Source organism: Ornithorhynchus anatinus, chromosome 1 (genome assembly GCF_004115215.2).
Source record: "Ornithorhynchus anatinus isolate Pmale09 chromosome 1, mOrnAna1.pri.v4, whole genome shotgun sequence".
NCBI classification, from domain to species: Eukaryota; Metazoa; Chordata; class Mammalia; order Monotremata; family Ornithorhynchidae; genus Ornithorhynchus; species Ornithorhynchus anatinus.
Window position 1 is genome coordinate 51399392 of NC_041728.1, and position 18020 is coordinate 51417411.

Sequence of the window (18020 nt, forward strand, 5' to 3'; positions counted from 1 at the left end):
GAGAAGGGTGGCTTATATAATGAAAGAATTCTAAACAACAAAGGTTTAATTTTTGATAGAATATAGGTCGTGGTGGATCTTTCCAAGTCCTTAAGAAGTCTTTCAATTTCTGGACTAGCTCAATTCTGGGTTGTATTTCTGAGGCTGACGGTAAATACATTTATTCGTCAAGCATTGAACAATGATGGAGCTGATAATGCAGAGACCTGGGAGCAGGAATAGAGGCCAGTAATTGCTCACTGATTCACCCTGGTTGTGGATTGGCCACCAGATGCTGATTGCTTTGAGTCAACAGTAAGTAACACCAACTCTAAAACTGCATAGCTAATCACCCAAGTCCCTCAAAAATACTCTATGGAACATTCACAGACCTTTTTTGGAAGAACAGAACTGAATGGAAATCAGGAAAAAAAAAAATTGTCCCCAAATTCTTGATGGAATTTTTACCTGCCTCTCTGGGTCTTCACAGTCCTCATCAGTCTGCTTTTTGGTTTTGTCTGGGCGCCAAGGTAGCCAGTGTCTTCGTTCACGAGAACGTTCGACATTTAACCAGATCTGCCATTTGGGTAGAGTTTTATCCTTTATTTCTTCATCATCTTCTTCTGGATCATCATCTTCATCCTCATCTAGACAAAAATCAAAAAACTCAATGTAATTACACACTTAGCTTTTAAGCAAATAAAACTGAAATGACCAATACTCTACAATGCAACTCCAGGTCACATAATAAGATTGATTTGATTTTTAAAAGCTATTGGAATTTTTTGGCCAGTGGCATCAGCACTTGTGGCCTGAGAATTGATTTTCAGCTCTGCTCATTTAGACTTGTTGCGAAATGTGCAGTCAATTCAAGACATCCAATAATTCATTTTACTTTTTCTCAATTAGAACAGGCTCAATAATGAATCATTTGCAAATTTCCATTTAAAGCACCCTGCAGATCCGAGTGAAAAGGAAGAATAAATCAGTTTGAATAGCATCTCAATGCCAAATTTTCTGACCCAAAGTTTTGCTGCACAAACGAAGACCAAGAATAGGACTAAAGTGGCTCCAAAAGTCTTGCTACTCTTATGTCGGTACTCTGCTCCTAAAGCAGTATAGCCTAGAGGAAAGATCACAGGTCAGAAGCCAGAGCTCCTGAGTTCTAATCCGGGCTCTGACAATTGCTTGCTGTGTAACTTTGAGCAAATTATTTAATGTCTCGGTGCCTCCATTTCCTCAATTGTGAAATGGGGATTCAAAGCCTGTCCTGCCTCCTACTTAGAATGTGAGCCCCATGTGAGACAGGGACTATGACCAACCTAATTAGCTTGTACCTACCCCAGCGTTTAGAATAGCGTTTGACACAGAGTAGATGCTTTAACAAGAGGGGCCCCGAATACAGATCTGCCTTGAGTAGTCATCACCCTTCATGAGATCCAGGAATAAGATGTAGCTTCTTAAATGTCACAGAACTATAAAATAATAAAACTGGAAAAAGATAGAGTATCTTGGCCCAGCCCCCTGCACTCACACAGGTGGAAGGCAAAACAATTCAAAATGTCCACTTGTTTCTTTAACTATCATCAGCCTTTATCGGTGTTCTGTCATGCTTCCAGTTAATATTTATGTCCTTCTGATGCCTTTTCTATATTTAACCCCATTTTCCTTTGCCTTTTTTTTTCTTAATGGTATTTGTTAAGCCCTTACTATGTGCCAGTCACTGTACTAAGGGCTGGGTAGAGAAAAGTTACTCAGATTGGACACAGTCCATGTCCCACATGGGGCTCACCATCTTAATCCCCATTTTACAGATAAAGTAACTGTGGCACAGAGAAGTTAAGTAACTTGCCCAAGGTCACGCAGCAAACAAATGGCAGAGCCAAAATTAGAACCCAAGTCCTTATGCCTTCCAGGCCCATGCTCTAGCAACTAGACCACGCTGCTTCTCAATCAGCAAGAAGGAGAGCTTAGTCCTCGGTAAACACGGAGGAGAACAGGTCAGCACTTTTTCCATAGAAACCCTTCATACACTTAAAAAGAATTAAATCACCCCTTAATCTTCCCTTCTTCAGATTAAATGGGCCCAATCCCTCATGGAATCTATTATTCACATCTTTGATAATTTTTCATTACTCCTTATTCATATTCTCTCCAATTTTCCTACTTTTTTAAAGCCTGATGCCCCAAACTAAACAAAATTTTCTAATAATAGTCTGATCAGTGCTGAAAATAATAAGACGATTACTTTCCAACTGTTACACATCACATTGTTTATAAAACCCAGGAACATGTGAACTTCTTTAAATACCACAATGCACTCCTGACTCATGGAGAGCTTGTCAATGATTATGATTCTGAAGTGTTTTTCCTCCTGTGTTTGTGCCTAGCCAGCCTTCCCCCAATACATTAGTTGTTCTTTGTCTCTACTGAATTTCACCCAGATTTTGCAGGCCATTTCCCTAATCAATCAACCAAAGGTATCTACCACTGATAGGTAGATACCACTGACTAACTGAAGCAATGTGGCCTAGTGGAAACAGCACAGCAGCAGCATGGCTCAGTGGCAAGAGCCCGGGCTTGGGAGTCAGAGGTCACGGATTCTAATCCCGCCTCCGCCGCTTGTCAGCTGTGTGACTTTGGGCAAGTCGTTTCACTTCTCTGGGCCTCAGTTCCCTCGTCTGTCAAATGGGGATGAAGACTGAGAGTCCCACATGGGACAACCTGATTACCCTGTATCCCTCCCAGCGCTTAGAACAGTGCTTGGCACATAGTAAGTGCTTAACAAATACCATCATCATCAGCACAGGCCTAGGAACCAGGAGGTAATGGGTTCTAATCCTTCTCTGCCACTTGTCTGCTGTGTGACCTTGGGGAAGTCACTTCATTTCACTGTGCCTCAGTTATGTCATCTGTAAAATGGAGATTAAGAATGTGAATTCCATGTGGGGCAGGGACTGTGTGCAACATGACACATTGTATCTACTCCAGCACTTAGTATAGGCACATAGTAAGCACTTTATAAATACCACAAAATAAATAAGAAAAGCTTATTGTATGTAAAATCATAATAATAATAAAAGTATTTATTAAGTGGTTACTATGTGTCAGGCACTGTGCTGAGCACCTAGGTAAAGCACAGAGGTTTAGACACAGTCCTGTCCCACACAGGACTCAAAGTCTTAATCCCTATTTGTTGCAGATGAGGTAACTGAGGCACAGGGAAGTTAAGTGACTTGTCCAAGGTCATTCACAGACAAGTGCTGGAGCCGGATTAGAACCCAGGTGCTTCTGACTTCCAAGCCCACACTCTATCCATTAGGTCACACTGCTTCTCTACTGTATTGAGTGCTTGAGAGAGTACAGTGCAACAAAATTGGTAGGCACATCCCCTGCCCACAGGGACCTTACAGTCTAGAGAGGGAGATAGTCATTATTATATTAAAAAAACCACAAATATATACATAAAGGTGGTGTAGCTGAGGGTGGAGTGAATACCACGTTCTCAAAGTGTACAGATTCAACTGCAGAGGTGACACAGAAGGGAGAGGGAATCAAGGAGAAAAGGACTTAGTCAGGGAAGGCCTCTTAAAGGATATGTGACCTTAATAAGACTTTGAAGGTGGAGACAGTGGCGGGCTGGCATATATGGAGGGGGAGGGAGTTCCAGGCCAGAGGGAAGATACAAGAAAGGGGTCAGTGGTGAGACAGATAATAATAATAATAATATTGGTATTTGTTAAGCGCTTACTATGTGCAGAGCACTGTTCTAAGTGCTGGGGGAGATACAGGGTAATCAGATTATGAACCTCACGTGGGACAGTCTTCTTCCCCATTTTACAGATGATGTAACTGAGGCACCAAGAAGTTAAGTGACTGGCTCACAGTCAGACAGCTGACAAGTGGCAGAGTTGGGATTCAAACCCATGACCTCTCACTCCCAAGCCTGGGCTCTTTCCACTGAGCCACGCTCGAAGCACCATGAGCAAGTAGATGCTAGGAGGGTAAGTGTTCAGGTAGGGCTGAAATAGAGGGGGCGAGATGATTAGGTGCTTTAAAGTCGATGGTAAGGAGTTTCTATTTGATGTGGAGATGTGTGGGCAACCACTGGAGGTTCTTGAGGAATGGGGAGATATGGACTGAATATGTTTCCAGACAAGTGAACCAGAAAGCAGCAGAGTGAAATATTAACCATACTTGGGAAAGTCAGGAGACAGAGAGGTCAGCAGGAAGGCTGCGGCATTCAGTACCGAAGGGGGTACAGGATAAGTGCTTGGATTGGCAAAGTAGTAGTTTTGATGGAGAGGAAAGGGTGAATTTTAGTGATGTTGTGAGGATTCAACCAACATGATTTGGTGATAGACTGAATAAGTGGGTTGAATGAGAGAGCTGAGTAGAGGACAATGCTATGGTAAAAAGCTTGAGATAGGATAGTGGTAGTGACTAGTGGTAATGAAGGGAAAGACTGAGGGAGGAGAGGTTATAGGTGAGAACATAGGGAGTTCTGCTTTGGATATGTTTAGTTTGCAGTGTCAGTGCTTAAAATGATTCAAATCCAAGTGCAAGGACGATGGAGAAGGGAGAGGGAATAGGTGAAATGAAGGCTTAGTCTACCAGGGCCTCTTGAAGATGTGATTTTATTAAGGCTTTGATGGTGGGGAGCATGGTGGTCTGTCAAATATGATGAGGAAAGGAATTTCAGACCAGAGCCAGAAAATGGGCGAGGGCAAGATAGATGAGATCAAGATACAGTGAGTAAGTTGGCATTAGAGGAGCAAAGGGAGCCAGCTAAGTTGTAGAAGGAAATTGGTGAGATGACTTAGGAGGGGGTAAGGTGACTGAGTGCTTTAAAACCAGTGGTAAGGAGTTTCTGTTCAATGCAGAGGTAGATGGGAATCATTGGAGGTTCTTAAGGAGTGAGGAAATATGGACTGAATTTTTTAGAAAAATAATCCAGGCAGCAGGTGTGTGGACTGGAATAGGGAGAGACGGGGCAGAGAAGTCAGCAAGGATGCTGATGCAGTAATCAAGATCGGATAGGATAAGTGCAAAGAAAGACATGAAGTCATACGTGGTGATGATGGGCCTGGGCCCTTTTCCCCAGGAGAGGTATTTGTCCTGATGACCTTCTCCATTCTGCCTCCAATAATGCCTCCATGTTCCTCCAGATGGAGGTTATCAATCAGCACTTCTCATACCATCCTACTCTCCCCACCCTCAAAGCTTTTCTGAAGGCACATCTCCTCAAAGAGGCCTTTCCTAATGAAGACCTCCTTTCCTCTTCTCCCATTCCCTTCTGTGCCACCTTGACTTGTTCCCCGCCCACCTAGCCCCACGGCACTTATGTACTTATTTGTAATTTATTTATATTAATAATTTATTTATATTAATATCTGTCTCCCCCTTCTAGACTGTAAGCTCACTGTGGGCAGGGAATGTGTCTGTTTCCTGTTGAAAACTGAACTCTCCCAAGCACTTAGTACAGTGCTCTGCACACAGTAAGCACTCAATAAATACAAGTGACTAACAGAGTCAGTCAACAGCTGCAAGCAGTAGGTACCTACCTTTCAGGAGAAGCCATTTCTTCAGGTACTTTGCTACCTCAGATTAAGCTTTTAAAGTACCCTAGGGTCATTCAGAATGAGTGTTATATAAATGCCACCTAATTATTTTTATAATATTCCTAAAAAGGCAAATATTTTAAAATGATCTGTCAGATTGTGAGCTGCAAAGGGAACAAAAAAGGCTGCCTTAAATATACTCTAAGAATAGAAAGAAAGCTAGCAACAAGGTTACACATTCTTCAGGAACCATCTATAAAAGGATAAATTAAAGTAACTTATTCTGGAAAGAAACTTAAATCTCAAATTTGTAATTCACCGGAGGAATGTTAGTCGACTAACCGACTTTTACGGCTTCAAACATGTGACAGAATGAGAAGAAACACCCTGTACTTGCTCCTGCCCTCTTGCATTTTGACATTTAGATGTTTGGGGAGTGTTCTCAGGTTACTGACAAACAGCAGTGTATATCAGAAATGACAGGGGAAAAAATGAATGAATCACTGACAGTCAGCCCCCATCACAATAACTGAGTGGCTTACCAGGCTTGACCTCGATCCAGCCTCCCCTCTCTTGTTGATGCATCCATGCTCTCCAGCCTCTTGCTCCTTTTTCCCCTACCCGAGGCTCTCCACTGTCCCAAAAAGGTTCAAAGAATTCCACCTGAGAAATGTACAACGAGGCACAGCTGTTACAGGAATGCTGAGTCACTTGGCAAAGTTGACGTCCATGGATGCCGGACAACCATGAGGTGTTTCCAATTTTGGTACGAAAATGTGAGCATTCACTTTTTAGAACTTAAAAGGCCAGTGGGGGATGAGGGTTCTGGGAGTCGGGTGGAGCGTGTAGTGAGGAAGGGTATTGTCAATATTTTGGTGTTGGGGCAAGACTACAGAAAAGACTGCAGCACCCCAGGCTGGGAAGAGACCGCAGCACCCCAGGCTGGGAAGAGACCTGCATGGTTAGGTGAGCAGTCCTGGGCTTGCAGCAAATATCCAAGGCTGCAATAGTCATCCCAGAAATAAATGTTTATGGAGCAATTTTCCAGCCCCTTTCCCCATGATGCCTGCTCAAATTTGAGCAATGGAAGCTCTGAAGAACCCCAAGCACAGGACCTTGGAAAGTCTCATCAGGGCCAAGATTGCTGAATTCAGCTCCTTATCACTTATCTATTCACCCAAGTTCAATTTGTGGGTCCCTTAGGCAAATGGCAATTTATATGGCTACCTAAATGTTGGGACTTTTAGCTTCAGGAAAAATCAAGTGAATGGAGCAAAAGGCTAACATATGATCAGGCATTAACAGATAGCAAGAATTTTAGAAGTAGCAAAGCAATACTGAATATATTTTTACCAAAAAGATGCTAACAATAACATGCAAGCTGCCAGCTGGGGAGAGTACAGGCAGTGAGATGAATAAAATTATTCAGGTTGACCATTTACTAAGTTTGCATGGATCTGGTTAGTGACTGCTTGAACCTCAAATATCAAATCCTTAAACAAGAAGGAGCATTACCTAGTGGTCAGAGCATGGGCTTGGGAGTCAGAGGACCTGGGTTCTAATACAGGCACTGCCACCTGTCTGCAGTTTGACCTTGGGCAAGTCACTTAGTTTTCCTCTTCTGTAAAATGGGGATTAAATCCTATTCTCTCCTATTTAGACCATGAGCCTCAGGGACTGTGTCCAATCTGAGTACCTTATATCTATCTTCGAGTTTACTATAGTACTTGGTACTCAGTAAGTGCTTAATGAATATCATTGGGGAGAAAAAAGCAGAAAGAAGATTTGAGTTTATGAGGGCTAACATTCCTTCTATCCATACACTGCCTCTAAACTGTATGAAAGGAATGTGTAAAGGGTCCTGCACATCATTGGGACCAGTCAATGAAAAGGCAATAGCTGGCAGAATAGCAGACAAAAAAAATCTATCAATCAGTAGTATTTTCTGAACAGTTACTTTGTGTATAGCACTGTATTAAGTGCTTTGGAGAGTATAATACAGTTGGTAGACATGATCCAGCAGAGGAGCTTACAGTCTAGAGAAGGAACTTAAAGTCTACCTACATATTCATAGTTTCTAGGTCACTGCCTGGCTTAAAATAGGAATGACACAGGTAACTGGGGAGACACCTGATAACCAACAGGATTTGGTGACTCACTTTCCCATCACTTTTGACGGCACCACCATCCTTCCTGTCTCACAAGCCCGTAACCTTGGCATTATCCTTGACTCCTCTCTCTCGTTCCACCCACATATTCAAGCCATCACTAAATCTTGTCATTTCTACCTTCACAAACATCGCCAAAATCCACCCGTTCCTCTCGTCCAAACTGCTGCCACATTAATGCAAGCACTTATTCTATCCTGCCTTGATTACTGTATCAGTCCCCTTGCTGACTTCCATGCCTCCTTTCTCTCCCCACTCACTGTACCTCGATCTAGTCTACCATGCCACCGACCTCTCACCCATATCCTTCCTCTGGCCTGGAACGCTCTCCCCTACTTGAAAACCTTTTTGAAGGCACATCTCTTCCTAGAAGCCTTCCCTGACTAAGCCCTCCTCTTCTCTTCTCCCACTCCCTTCTGCGCCGCTCATACTTGCCCCTTCATTCATCTTCCCTTCCACCCCTGAAGCACAAGCACTACAGCATATATCTGTAATTTATCTATTTTATTTATTTGTATTAATGTTTGTCTTCCCTCTACACTGTGAGCTCATCGTGGGCAGGAATGTGTCTATTATATTGTACACTCCCAAGCCCTTAGTACTATGCTTTGTACACGGTAAGCGTTCAATGAATACAACTGAATGAATGAAAGAATGAATGAAGTAGAGGATAATACCAAGGTTACAGGCTTGTGAAGTAGGAAAGATAGTGGAACTGACTACAGTGATGGGAAAGACAGAGAAAGCACAGGGTTTGGGTGGGAAGACAAGGAGTTCTGTTTTGGACATTGTTTAGATTGAGGTGTCATTGGGCCACCCAAGCAGACATATGCTGAATAATAATAATAATAATAATAATAGTATTTATTAAGCACTTTCTATGTGTCAAGCACTGTGCTAAACGCTGGGGTAAATGCAAGATAATTAGGTCACACATGGGGGTCAGAATCTAAGTAGGAGGGAAAACAGGTTATTTAATCCCCACTTTGCATATGAGGGAACTGAGGCACAGAAGTGAAGTGACTTGCCCAAGGTCACATAGCAGGTAAGAGGTGGAGCTGGGATTAGAAACCAGGTCCTCTGTCTCCCAGGTCCATGCTCTATCCACTAAACCATGTTGCTTCTGGGAAGGTAGGAGAAAAATGAGACTGCAGAGAAGGAAAGGGATCAGGACTGGGATGATAGATTTGGGAATCATCCACAAAGAGATGGTAGTTGAAGCCTTGGGAGCAAGGGAGTTCTCCAAGCGAGTGAGTGTAGATGGGGAATAGAAGGAGATCCAGAACTGAGCCTTGAGGGACTCCCACAGTTAGGGGCCGGGAAGGAGAGGAGGAGCCTGTGAAAGAATCTGAGAAGGAGCAGCTAGAGAGATAGGAAGCGAACCAGGAGAGGACAGTGTAAGTGAAGCCAAGGTTGGATAATGTTTCAAAGACGTTGGTCCATAGTATCAAAGCAGCTGAGAGGTGCAGGAGGATTAAGATGGAGTAGAGGCCATTGGATTTGGCAAGGGGGAGATCAATGGTGACCTTAGAGAAGGCAGTTACAGGGGAGTGAAGGGGTTCAAGTAGAGAATTGAAGAGGAGGAAGTGGAGACAGTGGTTGTATAAAATTCACTTACAGAGCTTGGAGAGGAATGTTAAGAGGAAGATGGGGTGATAACTACAGGGAGCAATAACTACAGTGAGTCTTGGGAGGGTTTTTTTTTTTTAAATAGGGGATTCATGAACATGTTTGAAAGCAGTGGGGAAGAAGCCACTAGAAAGTGAACATCTGAAGATAATTATCAGGGAGGGAAGAAAGGAGAGGGTTTTTTGCTAAGGTGTGAATGTATGGGGTTGGAGGCAAGGAGGAAGGGGTAGCTTTTGAGAGGAGGAGGGAGACTTCTTAAAATACTGCTGGAAAAAGTGGGAGAGTCAAAGAAAGGGCAGGAGGGAGGGACTGGAGAGAAGCAAGGCATATTTTAGGGAAGTATGAAAGGGTGATAAACATGACAGCCGTTGGTGGAAATTTCAGGAAGCCTCAGCCCTATGTTGGTATAGCCCTTTGGGGGGTTTTTACCAAAGGGGTATTTGACCCGAACTGCCACATGTGGTGGCAGCAGAAAGAGACAACTGTTCCTGAACCACCACAGAGAAGGAAAAAGCGTAAAGATGCTACAACTTCATTTCTGTCATCTATTTTTTAGGCTTTTCTTTCACTGCAGCCACCAAACTATTCTATGCAGGGTCCAAGATGCATAAGGCACACCTCACCTGCCCTCCATTTCTGCATTACAATGCCTACCTTTTCACTGTCCCAAATCTCCTACTCTTTCACCATTAGTATATACACCTGAGCTTTTAGCTTCTAAAACCAGCTGCAACTAGGTTCCTTAATTAGGTTTCCTGAAACATTCAGTTTTAACTAGGAAAGGCATCAGAAAAACATAATGAAATCTTTCATTTTAATGATCTACCATTTTTTAAAACCCCAAACTTTTTTCAGTCTTCCATGAACCTCTATTGAGATAAATTCAAAATAAGTCAAAATTGAAATTACTACCTGTCTTCTTGTGGACAAATCTTTCACACTGTCAGGTTTGAAGAAAGTAAAGTCAATCATAGCTTGAAACAAAGAAACTGCTTTCTCCGAGTAGCCAGTCTGTCTAAGAAAATGGCAATGTTGAACAAACAGTGCTATGAAATATAGAAAGAGAGGGAAAAAAGAAACATTACTGAAATTGAGAAATGTGCTTTTTAAGACTGTAAGACACCTAAGGTTTAAGATAATATCATTGCAGTGAAGCAACAACTGAGAAGCTATTTACACTTTGGAAAATCTTCAAGTAAATATTAACAATCCTGATGTAATAAGAGCAACAAATACAGATTAATCTCACTCTTCAAACAGAAGTTATTAATTCTCAAAACTGAATTATAGGAACAAAGCATTAATGTGAAAATAAGCTATGACAGAAATTTATCCACAACAAGGGGGGAAAGAAAAAAGTTTAGCCACCCTGGGAACTTAATTTAACACTAGAGGGCATTAGTCACCAGAAATTTTCACCATAGATTTAAAATGAAAGAAAGAATAAATCAAGGTCAAAATGAACAAAAATTTGAATGTTGTAACGCAGTAGAAAAGAATAATAAATTATAAAGGGACAATTCAGTAATAAGTGCATTCTCTTAAATGTACAAAAATTCAATCAATGCTATTTATTGAATTTATTGAATGCTTCCTATGTGCAGAGCACTATACTAACAGCTTGGGAGAGCAGAGTACAACAGCATGTTCTCTAGCCACAAACAACTTACAAAGCCAACAAAATACTTTTCTCTAAAGAACTGAGCACCTACCAGGAGGATCATAGCATTTTTAAGCTTTTAACAAAAATTATTTCCTGAAGAAGATTGTTGCAGGCACCAACATTTGCTTTGAGAAATTAAATTTTTCAACCAAGTCCACTGTCACCTAATACCCTCCAATGCTTTAAAACTTTGTCCAGAATTCACTGACCCTAGTGAAACCTAAAATATACTATAAAATTTATAAAATTGGATAAACTGAACTAAAGACAGACCTAAATAACTACCTGTAATTTATTGTAACATCTGTCTCCCCCATAGACTCTAAGCTCCTCATGGGCAGGGATCACATCTACCAACTCAAATTATATTGTTCTTTCCCAAGTGTTTAATATAATGATCTACACAGTAAGTGCTCAATAAATGCCACTGATTGATTCTTTCTCTTTTGGACACTAACTGACAAGGATAGTACACTGTTAGGAGAAATATACTTTGAAAAAGAGCAGGAAAATATGTAGCTTTTCCAGCTCCCTGCTACTACATGTCATGAAGCAAAGGAATTTAACTTTTGGTAACCTCACACCAATTTGCTCTACTTTTAAAATTCACATTATAGACTCTTTAATGAGGTGTCATGCTACAATTTCTCCCACAAAAACAAAGCATCTGTAAAATCAGCAGGGGAACAGGATGCTTGCTTTGTCTACAACATTAAAGGTCACGATTCTAAGCCTTTTCAACAGACTTTTTGAGAACAGAAACCCCCTGGTTTACAGGCAAAAAGAGAGAGAGGGGAAAAAAGATGATCTTTTCATATTTTTTTCTTCAGAGATTACCTTACCAAACATAGCTTCCTCGGTGCCAGGCAATGCAGGATGAGATACAATGCTGCCATCCTGAACTGCTGCTAAAGTACTTAAGCATTTTCCATAGAGATTGTGAATCTTAGATACTGAAAAGGTGCTGAATTGGCTTTGGCAGAATAGGAGATACTTCTGCCATAGGGCTGCGTTATTGGGATGTAAAAAAATCAGTTTCTGCCATTCTTTGATCAGAGTAGATGGTTCCCATAGTTCTGTGCAGAGTTTTAACTTAGCAAGTTTCAAATCTATGTTATTTGGGTTGCTTTCAATAGCCCGCTCTAAAATGGCCAATTTCTTTTCAAGGATGAACTTGAGTGAATTTTTCCTGCTGGTCTGCTTGCCCTCACCAGTAGTATACAGGCTGGGTCCTTTCATCAACTCATCCTAAAACAAAGGAAAACCAAGTTTTAATTGTGAATGAAATTGAGCTGTAAATACTACCACTTCCTAAGATGTTTATGGAATCCTAGCATGAACATTTTATGGACTCCTCGAATCATGGCACAGATGGTCATGAGTTGGCATCACCTGTGTATTTCTCCCAGCATTTAGCATAGTGCCCTGCACACAGTAAGCACATAATACTATTACTACAAAAAGTGACTCAATATAGCCAGTTTCTCAACAAGATACTGCACACAATTGATTTCTGAGACAAAATTTGGCTCAAGTTTTTTCAACAAATACTGAAATCAAAAACTGGATATGTGCACAGCCCCTTTTTTACCTACTGCTCTTCCATAAAAGGAAGCTTTCTTAATATAGCACCTATCATTGAAAAAGACCTCAAAAATGCTACACTTCACGTTACTAGTACTTTCATCTCTGGGACCAATTATGTCACTTAATCAGTTCCCCAAAAAAGTCAAAGACCCATTCCATTCAGGTAACTCAGGCGATTATTTTATCCATTACAGGGAAATGAGACAACTGGAGCTTGCCAACCACAACTATGGTGCTTACCTGAAAAGAAACAAAATCCATCCATAACGTAATATCCCAGGGGTTCTCTCGGACCTTCCTATTAAATTCTTCCACTTTTGCTCCTAGATGTGAGTTTGCATCATCCTTTTGTGGGACTGGCTCCTGTGCTTCATTATCTTGGGGACCCCGCCCCTGCAACCATAATGTAGTTGATTTATCATAAACTCCCAGAGGATTCACACATGTTGTGGCAGGAGAGGGCACCTCTTCTGTTTCTTTAACTGCAATGAATGAGCCTGGTTCAGGTGGAAGAGTTTTGTTTTTGCTGCAAAGAGCAACTCCATCAGTGCTTAATAATCGCACACTACTCTTTGTAAAATAACGTTCAACTTGTTTGTGTGAATGTTTCTTTTTGGTAGTAGCACCCTCCCAAGATATGCATTGCTTCTTAGGATTGATGCCAAGGCAGGAGTCTCCTTTCCTCTTGAATCTTAAAGGTAAAAAAAAAATCATTAGGTAGCTATTTTAACTATTTGTAGGTATATGTTCAATAGTTTAAGTAAACCTATTTCAAAAGACTGAAAAGCTCTTAAGCTTCTCTTTCTCTGGGAGTCCCTCAAGGTTCTGTTCTGGGTCTCCTTCTATTCTCCATCAACACCCACTCCCTTGGAGGACTCATTTGCTCCCGTAGTTTCAACTATCACGTATGTGAATGATTCCCAAATCTACCTCTCCAGCCCGGACCTTTCCCCTCTCCAGTCTCACACTTCCTCCTGTCTTCAGGGCACTTCTACCTGGATGTCCTGATGACACCTCAAATTTAACATGTCCAAAACACAGCTCCTCATCATTCCACCCCAACCCTGTCCTCCCCATCTTTCCCATCTCTGTAGACAGCACCAGCATCCTCCATCTCACCAGCCTGTAAGCTCAGCACTATTCTCAACTCCTCACTCTCTTTCAATCCACATATTCAACCCATCACCAAATCCTTTTGGTTCTACCTTCACAACTTTGCAAAAATCCACCCTCTCCTCTCCATCCAAACTGCAACCAAGTTGATCCAAGCACTTAATCCTATCCTGTCTTGACTACTGCATCAGCTTCCTTGCTGACCTCCTGTCTCTCCCCGGGCCAATCCAAATTCACTCCATGGCCCAGATCATTCTCTAAAAAACAGGTCTGTCCTCATTTCCCCACTCCTCAAGAATCTCCACATCAAACAGAATCCCTTTACCATTGGCTTTAAATAACTCAATCACCTTTCTCTTTCCTATTTTACCTTGCTGATTTCCTACTAAAATCTAGCATGCTCACCTCACTTCTCTAACACCAACCTACTTACTCTATCTCAATCTTGTCTACCTCACTGCCAATCTCTCGCCCATGTCCTGCATCTGGCCTGGAACTCCCTCCCCCTTCATTTCTGACAGACTATCACTCTCCCCACCTTCAATGCTTTATTAAAATCACATCTCCAAAGAGATGACTAGCCCTTATTTCCCTTACTCCCTCTCCCTTCTGAGGCATCCTGGCACCTGGATTTGAATGCTTTATTCACCACACAACTTGGCCCCACAGTACTTCTGTATATACCCATAAATTATTTTAAAGTCTTTCTCTCCCTCTAGACTGTAAGGGCATCTATGGGGAACATTCCTACCTTTTTGTTATAGTGTACTCTCCCCAAGCGCTCAGAACATTGTTCTGCACAGAATAAATGCTGAATATAATTAGTCCTACAGCTTTCCAAAATTTCAAGTACTTCATTGAACTATCACTCATTTCCATAAAAAAACTTCAGAATAACCTATATTGTGAATAAGCATCAGACCCCTTCAAAGCTAGTGCTATATAAGACAAAAGCCCAGGGACACTATTACCCACTCTCTTGGCCCTGTGACTTTATCAACTACTTTGTTGGCAAAAATTGAAACCAGCAGGTGTAAATTACTGCCACACCTTCTACTCACCTGCACAGCTTTGTCCTACCCCACCTCCCATTCTCTCATTCTTCCCAACCATCTCTTAATATGTGATCTGCCACCTGCTTGCAAAATATGACCCCTCCACCTGTGCTTCCTACCCAACTCTTCATACCTTCTAAAACCCCCTGCACCCACTCTTCCATCAACCACACTCTCCAATGACTCCTTCCCTACTGCTTTCAGACATGCCCACATGTCTCCTATCCAGCTATCACCCCATCTTTCTCCTACAACCACTGTCCAAACTCCTCAGGTTGTTTGCACTTCTCCTCCTCCATTCCTTTATCCTTTGAAATCTGGCTTCCACTACCTCCACTCCACTGAACTGCCTTTTCCCAGAACACAAATGACCTCCTCCTCACCAAATCTAACTGGGTCCTAATTTCCCTTAACTTCTTGCCTTTGCCACTATGGCCCACTCCCTTCTTAGTCCTCTCGTAGTTCTCCTCCCACTCCAGCCTCTCCTTTCCGATCTATTTAGCTGGCTCTTGGTAGATAAAAGATAATCTGGTTGGATAAAGTTCATGCCCCACATAGGTCTCACAGCCTTAATCCCCATTTTACAAATGAAGTAACTGAGGCCCAGAGAAATTAAGTGACTTACCCAAGGTCACACAGCAGACATGTGACGGAGCTGGGATTGGAACCCAGGTGTTTTGTTGTTTGTTTGTTTTTTGTTTTTGTTTTTTTTTGTTGTTTTTTTTAGCTCCCAGGCCCATGCTCTTTCTACCAGGCCATGCTATTTCCTGGGCTTCTCCTTAAGGACAGAGATCATATCTACTAATTTTACTGTACTCTCCCAAGTTTTTAGTACAGCGCTCTGCACACAGTAAGTACAATAAATATTGATTTATTGATATTGTATAATTTGAAAAGCACCTAATTTCATTTCCAAATTATTTTTAATTAGAAAAATCTAAAGAATAGGAGTTGAGTTTGTCTGAAAGATAAGATCTCTTCCTGTTCCACTCTCCCCTGTCACTTTGCAGGAACAAGTTCAAGAAGCACCTTTAAAGGCTTCAAGATGAAAAATGAACTATCTTCATCAATGGTATTTATTGAGAGCTTACTGTGTGCTGAGCACTGTACTGAGCACTTGGGATAGTACAATACAACAGAGGTATAGACACATTCCTTGCCAATATAAGCTTACAGTCTAGAGGAGGAGACAGGAATTAACATAAACTATGATTTTCAAAATTAGAAAAAATCAAACATTCATGGCAAAATTGCTTTCACTGAGTTTTGTACTGTTCTTATTACAGAATAAACCAGAACTATCTACACTTTCAGTATGACAATTTAAATAGTTGAGTTATGTTGAGTGGATAGGCCCAAAAATCAACAATTACCAGGGTGTTTCAGTGAACTACGAATGAATTACCAAAGGTTTCTTCTTCTAATTTTGAATGCACATCAAATGTCTCTCAATAAAAGGACACAAGAGAGCTATAAACTGAATCCCTGATATTAAATAAATAGTACTATTCAATGGGTAAAAAAGAAAGCTTATTTATTTGATTACCTAAAAAGATATTCATTAATACATTGATAGAGGCAGCATGGCCTAGTGGATGGCGCATGGGCCTGGGAGTTAGAGAACCTGGGGGCTAATCTAGGCTCCAACCATGTGACCTTGGGCAAATCACTTACTTAACTTCTCAGTGCCTTGGTTTCTTCATCATCAATGGGGATTCAATATCTGTGCTCCCTCTTACTTAGGCTGTGAACCCAGTGTGGGAAAGGGACTGTGTCTGACCTGACTAGCTTATATCTATCGCAACGCTTAGTACAGTGCTTGGCACTTAAATACACAATTACTACAATTTTCATTTCAAAAAATCCCCCAGAAAAACAATGAAATTAGATCATAAGGATATAACTCCTGAAAAGAGGATTTTCATTACAATTTCATTTCAAGATAAAAAAGGAAAAACAATGAAATTAGGTAATCAGAATATAACTCCTGAAAAGAGGAGATAGATGTAAAAAGGAAATGAAAGAAAACAAATTTTTTGCTCTAAAATCTTTCTGGCTAAATACCACGAACCCTAGAACAGAAAGGACAATTAGTTTTCCTGTTACGTTCTTGACAAATCCCACTTTGAGGAAAACTCATGCTATAGTACACTGGCCATGATGATACCCATGCCACAGGCATGTGCACAACTATTTCTCCCAACAATCAATCAATCAATCATATTTACTGAGTGCTTACTGTATGCAGGGTACCGTCCTGAGTACAACACAACTGTATGACACATCCCCTGCCCACAGTGAGCGCAGAGTCCAGAGGATTGCACTGCATCTTATTCAGAGATTCATACATTGGCAGAAGAACATTCCCTAGTTCTCAAACAGTGATCTTTACAAAAGGCAAACCGAAAATGCACTTATGGAAGAACTGCGTGTAATGAGACTACTGGACCGGTGGCTTAATTTGATTCAAATGAAAAGTAATTACTAGAGAGGCAGCATCATTAGTTTCCTGGATTGCTGCCATCACCAAATTCAGATGGGATTGGTCAACAACCCTAACGGGACAGCCTTAGTAGCCACTGAAAATACTAACCATAATGACCCATCTAATACTGTGGGCCAAAAACTCACTGTATTTTAGGCACTTGAAAAACACTCACAATAAAAAGATGTGGTAGTCATTGATTGCAAGGAGCTTACAATCTTCTGGGAAAGTACAAATAAATATTTTATATGGAAATAATAATGCAGACAAATAAATAGCAAATAAACAGGTAATTATAAGCATGTTGAAGTGGCTAATAGGATGCTATGACTGCAAAGATGGGGAGATCAGGGAATGTCTCCTAGGGAAAGTATCTTTTTAGAAGAGGTTTAAAATGCAAGCGAGACTTTTCCCCCACAAACCCTTCACCTGCAAGTGACTGTACATAAAAATGTAACCTTCTGCATATATAGCGGGGAAAAGAATCATGGGTGAAGTTTCCCTTGGCCAAGTTATCCATTAGCCCGCTTTCCATAGACGGTGAATCACCAAATAACTGATATAATAACTAATATTTGCAGGCACTTTTGTAAGGGGATGCGGTAGTGTCTCTTACTGCATCCAATAGCATCACCAACAGAGCCAAAATAGAGTCTCAGCATTCTTGGAAAGGCTATGAAGGAACAGTCTGTGCTGTCTAACAATTTTCATTAGTTGTGTTGTAATTATGTCATCAGGCCTCAGTGTGCATTAACGTTACTTTAGAGATAAACATGGCAT

The 18020-nt window shown here is 41.3% G+C and overlaps 1 protein-coding gene across 1 annotated transcript in view; it reads right to left on the bottom strand.

The window, feature by feature from the left end:
- Window positions 1-18020, bottom strand: part of NRDE2 (NRDE-2, necessary for RNA interference, domain containing) — a 55530-nt gene that overhangs the window by 18229 nt on the left and 19281 nt on the right. The window contains exons 5-9 of the mRNA XM_029057725.2: window positions 12828-13278; window positions 11843-12248; window positions 10250-10383; window positions 6083-6203; window positions 448-626 (exon numbers count right to left, since the gene is read on the bottom strand). Of these exons, the coding sequence (XP_028913558.2) occupies window positions 448-626; window positions 6083-6203; window positions 10250-10383; window positions 11843-12248; window positions 12828-13278 (1291 nt within the window). The remainder of the gene's footprint in view (window positions 1-447; window positions 627-6082; window positions 6204-10249; window positions 10384-11842; window positions 12249-12827; window positions 13279-18020) is intronic.